Source organism: Caloenas nicobarica, chromosome 1 (assembly GCF_036013445.1).
Source record: "Caloenas nicobarica isolate bCalNic1 chromosome 1, bCalNic1.hap1, whole genome shotgun sequence".
NCBI classification, from domain to species: domain Eukaryota; kingdom Metazoa; phylum Chordata; class Aves; order Columbiformes; family Columbidae; genus Caloenas; species Caloenas nicobarica.
Window position 1 is genome coordinate 115,835,132 of NC_088245.1, and position 11,844 is coordinate 115,846,975.

Genomic DNA, 11,844 nt, shown 5'->3' on the forward strand with positions numbered 1-11,844 from the left:
TTTTAATCTTCTAGAATAGCTGGACAGAGGCATATTAATTTTGGCCTGTTTTACTTACAAGTGACACAATATAACCAGAGAGCCACAATGGATGGATTCAAGACAGGCAGATTTGCATCAAGTAGTTATTTTTAAGTCCATTGCCCTGAAGTTAACAACTCTAAAGAAAAATGCAATTGGCATAGAATGATAACTTTGAAGCAGGAGCTGGAAGCAGCATCTCCCCCCATCTGGGCAGTCAGTGCCAGGAAGCCTGACAAAGACCTCTGAGGGACACCAGGATGGACCACAGACCCTAGCAGGTTAAAACTCTGACGGTACAGCCTAAAAGGAGACAGACTTTGCTACGTGACTCATGTTGCCAGCCCACACTGGTTAAGTGTAGGCTTTGGGCAAACCATGCAGCTTGACAAGGCTCTGCTGGAGAAGCCTGAATACACGACTACTTTCAAACTGCAATGCTATTCTTAGTGGATATATGTACGACACGTCTAAATCCAGTGCCCTAAATGGCAATGGCATTTCCTGAAAAGAACAAGAAGAGGGCGAGAAGTAGGGAGGAATAAAATCAGATGTCTTTAATCACATTGCTCAACTTGTAAGAAAACCTGTCTATTCAGAGTTGTGACAAACTTTAAGTTTTACATGACTGGAAAAGAAGTGGCTTCTTTCCGTAACACCACCATAGTAATTTCAGAACCTTCAAAACAAACTTTGCTTATAACACAAACTTTTAAATGATCCAAATCGCATATATGGAGTATTCTCACATGTGTATTTTAACCCACTGTGAGATCTGGAGCAAAAGATAGCAGTAACATAAAATGTATTGTTATGTGTTTTCCTGTGAAGCCACAGAAGTTTCCTCTGTGCCTCCCTGAAGGACACAGCTGCATGTCACAATTCAAAGACTCTACAAATCAAAGACATATGTACATACATGTAGATATTTACTCACCAGTTTCAAACAAATGAATGCAATCAAGAATCTGTACAACATGCATCTTGCGTGTTTTGGTTGTGGGGGGTTTTTTCCCCCCTTGAAAATAGCTCATAATGACCCATCTCACAAAAGGAACCCAGAACATGGATCACTCCAAGCTTTCTTATCTCTTTTTGAGCTCTGCACACTGAGCAAACCTCGTTTATCACATCAGCTAACCTAAACCCCACTGAAGTCATCTGTTCTCAGACGATGACACAGTTTCATTGAACAAGCAAAAAGCGTGAAGTTATACAAAAAACACATCTGCTCGAACTGCAAAATCCTTTGCCAAAAAATGCCCGACTGCCCCCAGCTTGAGTTGCAGAGGCTGGGCCTGTTTCCCTCTCCCAGCCCGCCATCTGCCCGGCACGCTGCCAGCGGGGACAGCAGCTAACGACCCGCAGAAGGTCAGCCGGAAGAGACAGCACCATCGGGAGCAACGAAACGGGCCCAACCCTTGGTGCTTATTTCACACCAAACAGCAGGAGAGGATAAAGGAAGACATCCTAGATAAATTTATGTGAGCCCCGTCCGAATGCGGCCTCGCCAGCAGAGGCTTGCCGCGACGCGCTGCGAGATCACACGTGAAGCCACCACGTTGCTCACACCGGGGGGCAGTCGAGAAACCTGGGCAGCCTACCTTGAAGTCAAGAGCCAAGTTAAAAAAACATCCCATGAGGAGCGGCTGAGGGAACTGGGGCTGTTCAGCCTGGAGAAAAGGAGGCTGAGGGGAGACCTGGTCGCTGTCTGCAACTGCCTGAAAGGAGGTTGTAGCATGGAGGGGGTTGGTCTCTTCTCCCAAGTAACAAGTGACAGTCAAGAGGAAATGGCCTCAAGTTGCGCCAGGGAAGGTTCAGATTGGATATTAGGAAAAATATCTTCACAGAACGGGTTGTTGAGCATTGGAAGAGGCTGCCCAGGGTAGTGGTGGAGTCACCATCCCTGGAGGTGTTTAAAAGGCATTTAGACAAGGTTCTTAGGGACATGGTTTAGTGCTAGAGTTTGGTTATGGTTGGACTCAATGATCCTGAATGTGGGAACAGCAGGATGTGCGGTTCCAGCTAAAGGGCCTTGGGACAGGTTATACAGAACTATGTTTTTTATGAGTGTAAGGAGTGATAGCCCAAGCCAGTGAGAATGATATCTCAGGTCAGAAAACTGCCCCCATATGTATGATGTGTGAATGTTGGGCCTGGGCGTCTGAATGAGTGGGTCGGAACACCGCCCACAAGATATGCACGGGAACATGACTGCAAACGGTCACAAGTGTGGTGTGTTTGGGATAACATTTCTCGAAAAAACATCCTGTCTAACCTCTTAGTCCAGGTCTGTATCTGTAAACCTATAAATTGAGAACTGTTAGTAAAAGTCAGCTCTGCCTGGCTCTGCTCTCACTGCTAGAAAGAACTCTGTCTGTGCATTTCTGTCTGCGTCTGTATGCACCGTTCCTCATCGCCGCACTGAGGGTCTCTTCCAACCGAAACGACTCTGTGATTCTTTAAGCAGGAGAGTAGAAGAGTTGAAAACTGCTGCCCGGGTGAGAGAAGAGGGTACGCTTCCAGCAATGCAAAACAGGAACAAGAGTAGGTTTGGGAGAAAGCCATTTGGAAATCTCTCCTGTTCTGCAGACATGGCTGGGAGTTCTGGCCAGCGTCTGGACCTGGACCCTACTGCGTTAGCACCTGAACAAATACAGATGGAGGCAAGGGATCCTGCCCCAGGTCTCACACGCCAGGAGTCAGGCAGCAGTGGTGGGCAGGAGGAAGCCCAGGACATCCAGGGAGAGAATAAAGAGTCCACTCTGACGGGCAAAACCAGGCCATGGCTGTCTAATGCTTCCTGGGAGGAAAGCGTAACTCCCAAAACTAACCGAAAAAAGAGATGCTTTTGAGAAGGATATGAAGGAATACGAAGTAGCTACTTTTGCAAAGCAGCATCTGCTAAGTGCTAGACAAGAAAGCACAAAAATAGCACTAAAAATAAAAATCAGGAGTTGGTGATGAAAGCCAGCCAGCCAAACTGGGGAACTGCATCACTGCCAGTCCAGTGACTTCTGTTGAGGAAACAAGCAAAAACCCATGAGCAACAGTCTCTCCCCAAAGAAGCTTTTTAGCAGAAAACTTTAACAGTAGTCCAGCACTGAGGTATTTTGACAGACTCACCTCGGCGTGCTGCTAGCAGGCTCTTAACATGCTCCCATGCTAAACGCATTCTCCCTCCATATTCACAGAACCGTATCGGGGAATGTAATTTTAGACATTTCTCTCAGGAAAAACCTCTGCAGCTGCCAAGAAACACTAGTTAGAGATAATAATAAGTGAGGGAAGGATTTCTTATCCTGATGTTACACTTGACAGAGCTTTACTTTCCATATAACTACTCCTTTCACATTTCTGTGTGTTATGTACACGGCAAAGACACCATTTACCTCCTAAAGCACAACAAAATCTTGTCAAGATTGTTCAGGCAAACCAAGGGAAGATACTGGCAAAACTGAGCTCCTGTATTTATTAATTTGGCGAAATGTAATTCATTTCCATGGGTATCTCAAGAAATACAAAAATCCTTTCTCTCTTCATGTAAAGATTTGCCAAATGACTGGTTGAAGTGGTTTTAAACTCTGGCAGAGCTCTTAAGTGGCTATTTCAAGTTACAGGAAAGACCAGAATTGTTAAAGTTAAAACCTATAATTTGGAGCCTCTTTCAAGGTACTGCAGCATAAATTTTCAGTTTGAACAGCCTTAACAGCGCTCCTTTAAATACAATCAATAGCTAGAAACAGTGGCAGAGAACTGCTGGCCAGCCAGCAATGTCCTGTATGCTGTTCATTTACCACACTAAAAAAACGTGTGAAACAAACGGACCCCAGCACAGTGTAGTCTTTAACATATGGCGTAACTTGAAAAAGTGAATAAATAAACCCAACACAAACACAACCATTTCAGAAGCAGGAAAATTAGCCAAGTATTTAGAGGAACATGTAATTTGTTACTCCAGCTGGGGAACAAACGTTTGTACTCTCAGAAGCTTCACGTAAGTATCACAGAAGACACAAAGATACAATACAGTATACAATTTCGTGAAGCATCAGATTACTGATAAGCTGTTCAAACAAAAGATTAGTAGTGTGAGGCGGGTTGGAGGTAGGGAGGGACAGGAGCATTGGTGTTTGCCTCTTCATTCCTCTCCACTCAGTTCACACTAGTGGGCTGGCGACCCATCTCTTGGGAACAGACTCTCTCAACGAAGATGGTCTTGGGACCCTTACACTACCCAACCTCACGTATGGGAGCATAGTACAGGTCTCAAGAGTTACAGCCATTGCATGAGTACATAAAAATTTAAATATATTTTATACACCTTACAAGCTATCAGTGAACCTAGTTAATGCCTCACCCATTATTTCGGTGATTCCCCCAAGATGGCCTGCCTGTGGTAAATGAATTGAAAGGAATCCCAACACGGAGTCAAAAAACGCAAGAATTCAGGATTCCCAGTTTGCGTCTTGGCAGCACATCCATGCAAATGATGTTCCTCACACACTCTCTGGCGTTCAGTTAATTATGGTTTATCAACAGTACATCAAAGACATCTGACAGTGTGGGCTGAAGTCCACAACCTTCTCCAAACTCCATTCTTCCTGTACGCAGCAGTATCTAAGTAGTAGACTTTTTACACAGGCATCTCCAATGGGCAAAAGCAAGGAAGAACAAGTTAAGTCTAAGCAACTTGCCTAAGGTTATACATCAAATATATAAGGAGCCTGAATTTTCAAACCAGTGGTTTATTCAAGTGAATGCCTATACAACAGCATGCCAAATCTTGCTCCCTGCATCTTCATCAGCCACAGATTTGTCCCAATTGATACCCATCCCATTCATATCACTGAAGTCTGAGAAAAAAAATGTATTCCAGTAATGTTAATTTACAACTACTCATTTCAACTGTCTGAGAGATTAGGGGACTACAGTAAAACACACCTCAATGTCAACATTTCCAAACTGGTTTTAGAGCCAGTGTTTTTGATAATCCAGGTTATAAGCTCATTCACACTTTCCACAGAGAAGAATCTCACCTGTACTGGTGGCAGTCTCAAGTGCAAGTTTTCATAAACACTGCATTGACACACTCTAGATGTTCGGGAAGCCTGTGTCACAAATGCTAGCATTTACTGCTGCAGAGGACTAACAATAAAAGGGATACAGCAGCTTGCAGGCATGAGGAATAACTGCTACTGACTGCTTTAGTGCACCTCCTGTACCAATTCCAATGCTTGCCTATACTTAACTACACAAGCCGTGATAGCCCAGTTAACCTTCCTGTGCTCTCTGGCAAAGTGTATTTCACTGCGAGAAAAATGACAATTGAGCAACTCGTCAAAAGCTCCCCTCAGAAAATTTTCTTAATTTCGCTCTCTCTTTATGTGATCTCACCCTGGAGATTTCAGTTGCTCCAAAGTCCCCAGGTGTTGCTACAGAGAGAGCAGTCTGAGCAGGCCCAGCACGGAGGATGCGATGACCTGATTACTTAAGGACCACTCAGAAAGAAATGTTGTGCTTCAATAATGCTTAAAGCCTTGAGGAGTCTTCAGTAGGGAATTACTACAGCTCATGAGGATGGCCCACTTCATATGAGAAAATATGGAAGTAGCGTCAAGAGATGAGTTAACATTATTGATTGATATAAACATGACATATCTGTTGCATTTGAGGTCAGCTGAGAACATAATTTCTATTGGACTTCTCTGCTGCTGCAAGTCTTTTACATTCGCTTTTGACACAGTCCTCCACAACATCTTTCTCTCTAAATTGGAAAGGTATGGAGTCAATGAGTGGACTGTTCAGTGGATGAGGAACTGGCTGGATGGTCACATCCAGAGGGTACTGGTCAATGGCACAATGTCTGGATGGACACCAGTAACAAGTGGTGTCCCTCAGGGGTCCATACTGGGAGCAGTACTGTTTAATATCTTCATGAATGACATGGACATTGGGAGCAAGTGCATCCTCAGCACGTTTGTGGGTGACGCCAAGCTGAGTAGTGCAGATGACACAGCTGAGGGATGGGATGCCATCCAGAGGAACCTGGACAAGCTCGAGAAGTGGGCCCATGTGAACCTCTTGAGGTTCAACAAGGCCAAGTGCAAGGTCCTGCACCTGGGTCAGGGCAACCCCTGGTATTAATACAGGCTGGGGGATGGAGGGATTGAGAGCAGCCCTGCACAGAAGGACTTGGGGGTACTGGTAGACGAAAGACTGGACATGAGCCAGCAATGTGCACTTCCAGCCCAGAAAGCCAATCGTATCCTGGGCTGCATTAAAAGCAGTGTGGCCAGCAGGTCAAGGGAGGTGATTCTGCCCCTCTGCTCTGCTCTGGTGAGACCCCACCTGGAGTCCTGTGTCCAGCTCTGGAGCCCTCAGTGCAGGAAAGACATGGACCTGTTGGAGAGGGGCCAGTGGAGGCCACCAAGATGATCAGAGGGCTGGAACAGCTCTGCTGTGGGCACAGGCTGAGAGAGCTGGGGTTGTTCAGCCTAGAGAAGAGAAGGCTCCAGGGAGACCTTACTGTGGCCTTTCAGTACTTAAAAGGGGCCTGTAAGAAAGATGGGGACAGACATTTTAGGAAGGCCTGTTATGACAGGACAAGGGGTAATGGTTCTAAACTCGAAGAGGGGAGATTAAGGCTGACCATAAGGAAGGAAGAAATTTTTTACAATGAGGGTGGTGAAACACTGTCCCAGGTTGCCCAGAGAGGTGGTAGATGCCCCATCCCTGGAGACATTCCAGGCCAGGCTGGACGGGGCTCTGAGCAACCTGATCTAGTTGAAGATGTCCCTGCTCATGGCAGGGGGGTTGGAGTAGATGAGCTTTGAAGGTCCCTTCCAACCAAAAGTATTCTACAATTCTATGATTCATGCGCAACCACCCAGCTAACTGGAGCTTATTTAGAGGGAGCCAACTTGTCCAAAGCACGACTCTTTGGACTAAGATATGCCTTAGGACATACTTATCTGCTTGTATTTTGCATGCACTTCTCCACAAACTGTCACCTAAGATTAATAGGCAGACAGCAAGCTGTATTTAAAAAAAAAAAATACAACAAACCTCTCAGCTGACACAAAGGGCCCCTCCCTTGGCAATGCAGAACACCAGCTGCTTGGGGGCCTGGAGACTGTTTCTTGACCATTTTGCAGCTTGGTCTGATGGAAAGGAGCTACGAGCGGGAATCAAGATATAAATTGCTACGACATATTTTATTAAAGCCTGCCACATGACTCTAAGCAATCTTAAAGATATACTTCCTTCAGTTTTGTCTTCCTGTCCTTTGTCTATCTACCGTATAAACTCAACTGGGCAAGTACTGCCTCTCTCTGAACAGCTGCAGCGCTGAGAAGTCTCACCCACAGATTCACCCCTTGCTCTGCAATCAGACTTTGGGAAGAGCTACCCTTTCCACAACCAGACTTCCATCTACTCATATTTAATCCATATATATAGGTTTACAAACATACCACACATCTACATTGTTTTTCACTTAATTAGTTCTCATACAGGTTTTGAAAATACTTCTATAACATTACAGAGTCTTTAACTGATTTTAAAGGCATCCCTTTTGAGGTCCACAGTCCCTTCACACCAATATTCTGTTCCAATGCACATGTTTTTTTAATGCAGTATAACCACTTCCCATTAATTTCATCACAGATTAGCTTTTCCTTTCATCTGTCTAGTAAAACTGCAAAGACACAACAGCCTTACACCATGCAGTGCCACCTGATTTCATCTCCGCGTACCCGAAACACTGATCAAGTGATTTCCGTATGTATATACGTTTGGATGTACTGCTGTACCCTCACCCAGCACCACTGGATGGTCAGCAGTGTCTGCCCGAGCCCAGCAGGTTAAGCATCTACACTGTTTTTTCATAGCTCAGAAAAACAGAAAAAAAGAGACGAGAGGAGCTCTGAGGAAGAGCAGAACCAACCACCTGATAAGAAAGAGTCACTGAAGAGCTCATATCTTCCTATTTATTCCTTTGGCAAAAGGTTTTAAGGCTGGTTTAACTTCCAAAAGGTGCATCTCTAAAACATTCTTGAACAGCACATGGACTTTTCGCTGAGTGGTGCCATCAGAGAGATTTCATCAGTGCATCACGGGCTTTGAATAGAACAACATAAAAAGACCACGGGCATCCTTTCAAGATTTGAAATTACAGTTACAGGTAATACAGCAGCTGCTTCGAATGCCTGCAAGTATTTTAAGAACTTTAAGTATTCGGGTATTTTTCAATCACCTTCCTAATGCCAAGGAGATAGTTAATTCAATGACATTTTCACAGACAGAATACTGTCTTGATTTTTACTGCCTGCCATCAAATATTGATCACAGAACTCTGTTTACAGCATGTAAATTACTTCTATTTAGTGTGGTGCTCACCAGTCTTTGGGCTATGGAAAACAAATGTTCTACACTAAAAACTTCGGTGTTACCAAATTACTCAAGAGCTGATCGGACTATTTCTGATGTTTAGGTAACAATCTACTACTGAAAAATAAGCATGTTGTATGAATCCAAAATAGATTGTTTGGCTCTGCCTACAAAATAGCCAAACATCAACTTCAAAAGGGCCACATGCACATGCATGCTCTAGAGGTTTTTTGAAGAAGTCTATTTTAGTTTACTTAATGGTATTCTGGACCTGATGTGCACAGTTACATACCAACATAGCATCATTTAAGAAAATACCTATTTAGAGTTTCACTAGATTTCATATTGAGAGTAAAGCCTTGAAAGAATATCACATCTTCTCTATTGAAAAACAAACAAAAGAAATGCAACATCGACTTTATACAAGGGTTTACAAATACAGCTGCTGATGATTTAAGCTCTTTGGAGCCTTTGACACTAGGAATAAGAGGAAAGCTGAACTTTCAAATAAGTGAAAACTGAAACAAGCAGGCTATTGTTTGAAGATTACATGCAAAAAATGGACTTTTGAGATTGAAGAAGTTACATTTGGCCTTGTAGGAAGGAAGAGAAGGACAGGATATTAGCATCCTCTGCAAACTAATTGAAGACTAACATTCGCATGAATCGCAAAGTAAAGCATGCAGTCATCTTCCTAAGAAAATAAAGAGAATTTGGCAGTACAACAGTCCTCAGAGAAATGCCAGGACAGAAACCTCTGTTGTCTTTGTTGATTTAGCAAGTGATGTGTCCAATACCTTAGTGTTTTGTAAAGAAAGAACATAAACATTGAAGCACGCCAACAGAAATAAGAAAAGCTAACTTCAATTCACAAATACCATCATTATGCCACTCTATACCCCTCCATGGGCAGGGCTATGGCTTAAGTAGGGATGGCTCCTAGATACAAAAAACAGGTATCACCAAACGGAGATTCCCCACATGCACAGCTGTGAATTGTATTAGAAACCTCTCTCACCTGTTCATTACCTCTTCACTGTCAACCCACAGTAATGCACCTTAATTTGAAGCAATGCCCACTTTGAAGGCTCTGTTCTGACCACAAATTTTCATGGACTACACCTGTTAAACCACCACTGCATGCCAGTTTACACTGGCTTTACTTGCAGTGCCCGCCAAGTCAGCGAAGTTCAAACTGACAAGATGCAGCTGCTTTGGAAGAACAAGCAGACCTACACACAGATTTCCTTTTGCCATAGAAAGGGGCCTAAATTTCAAATTTTGCTAAAGCAAATGCAAATAATTAGAAGCAAAATGGCACAGGCATACTTTTTTTTTTTTAATTCCTAGAAGCCTAAGAACTGAGCCAGATTTACCCTTTCATTTTTCACACTCAAAACTGAGATTAGCTTTCTGCATGTGCACTTACACACGGGCAACAAAAACTGGTGGAAGACTTGTAAGTGTTAAGGTCCTGTAGCCAGGGCTGGTAGATCAGACATGGACTCGCCCTCCCCTCTACAATTAAGGACAACACAGAGTCTCTATTCCACTTAGGCAGCTTTGAGTGGGTGCCTTCCCCTTTCTCAGTCCTCTGTAAGTTTGCCAGGATAACGGCATGGAAATACAAATATGATGCCCAATGTGAAAAATGCGATGGGCTACCCCCAACCCGCACTCGGCATGTTTGAACCCAAAACAGATAAAAGTTTTAACCGCGCCTAACGACCCGCGGCTCTAAACGGAGGATGAGGCTTCCTCGGAGCTGACGGCCCTCCCGGGACGCGCCAAGGAACGGACAAGGCGGAGGGCGAAACAAAGCGCCTCGGGCAGGCAGCGAGCTGCAAAGGGCCCCCCCCGCGCCCGGGGCTCCCCGGCCGGATGCCCCTCCGTGCTGCCGGGGGCATCGCGCCGCTCCCGCCCCGCCGCCCCGGGCCGAGACGCGGCGGCGGGCGCGCAGGGTCGCCCTGCCCGGCGGGAGGCGGCGGCTCTGCCACCGCCGCGCTCCTCGCTCCCCGCTGCGCCCGCAACGCCTGCCCCGCCGCGGGGGGATCCCCGGCCCCCGCCGCCCCTTTCCGTCCCTTCCCTACCCTCGTACGCCAGGCTGGGGCAGGCGCCCAGGGCGAGCAGGGCGGCGAGGCGCAGCCAGCAGCTCCCCATGCTGCGCGGCGGCGGCCCTTCCCGGCTGAGGGCTGCGCGGCAAAGGGGCAGGCGGAGGAGGAGGAGTGGGACGGAGACATTCTCCGAGCGGGCTCCCGGGCGCCGCCGGAGACTCCTCCTCCTGCTCTCGCCGCCGCCGGGACAGGCCGCCCCGCTTCGCCTCTGCCGGGCGGGAAGGGGCTCGGGCGTTTGGGAGGGACACTGCCCTCCACCCCCGTCCCCCGGGGGCGGCGTGCCCCGCGGCTGCCCGCCAAGGGCGGCGGCACAGCTCCCCTCCGACGTGGCCTCCGGGAACCACCCCATAGCGCCCTGGCCCGGCGGGAGGTGTGAGGTCCCCCAGCCAGCGCCGTGTGTCCGGACCTGCTGCACCGTCCCGAGCTCCAGCAGGGCACCGAGCTGGCCGGGACAGTGTCCCCGCCAAGGCTGGGAGGGAACCGGTCCAGGCTGCGCCCTCTCGCCTTTGCCGCTGTTGGGGCTCCGCTTGAGCGGGGTGTGACGGGGGGAAGAGCTGTGCTCGCCCCGCTCCCTGCTCTGGCAAGGGGGGACCCGCTAGCAGAGCCCGCCGGTGCCAGCTCGCATCCCAGCCAGCGGCTGCCAGCACAGGCCTGGAGAGGTTTGTGCGCTGCAGGGCAGGGAAACGGACTGTACTAGAGATGAACTGCTCCAGTTGCTCAGCAATTTGCAGATGGCCAGCCTTAAATGTTCAAAAATCATGAGTCAGATCCTCAAGTCATGAGATTAAGATGAAAAGTTTCAAGTCTTCACATTTCCCATTAACTTTTTGAGCTGCTAGGGTGTTGTGGGGTCACATTTTCAGGCTTTCTTCCATAACCACAAGGACTAGAGGCTTTTTTTCCGCCTTCCAGATGAAAGCAAATTCCCCGGTCACTCCTAGCCTTGTGGAAGCAAGAGCTTCAGGCAGGGCATCCAGTATTCCAGTACTTTAGAGATGTCAGCCCTGCAGCTTGACTACAGCTAGACTTGGAAATATATATATATATATATATATATATATATATTTCCCCCCCCGCCACGCTTTCTGCCATTAGAGGTAGCATCTAATGTGCACTACAAACTGAGGAAGGTGCAGGAAAGCCCTGCCTGCTGCTAGCGTGCTGCCCCTGGAGAGCTGGCATGCTGGGGCAGTAAGGGGGAAGAGATCCCAAGAGAGTTCTTAAGGTCCCACCTGCACGCTGCAGTATTTGCAATGAAGCACAGAGAAAGAGGGCAGTACTACCTACTCAGTAAAGGAATATTTCTTTAAAAATAAGA

The 11,844-nt window shown here is 46.9% G+C and overlaps 1 protein-coding gene across 2 annotated transcripts in view; it reads right to left on the reverse strand.

Annotated features, from left to right (window-relative positions):
* The window catches only part of SRPX (sushi repeat containing protein X-linked), a 51,648-nt gene extending 40,983 nt beyond the window's left edge, over window positions 1–10,665 (reverse strand). For both annotated transcript variants that reach the window (XM_065646307.1, XM_065646299.1), the window contains exon 1: window positions 10,503–10,665. In XM_065646307.1, the coding sequence (XP_065502379.1) occupies window positions 10,503–10,572 (70 nt within the window). In that variant the 5' untranslated portion in view covers window positions 10,573–10,665. The remainder of the gene's footprint in view (window positions 1–10,502) is intronic.
* Between the last annotated feature and the right edge of the window lie 1,179 nt (window positions 10,666–11,844).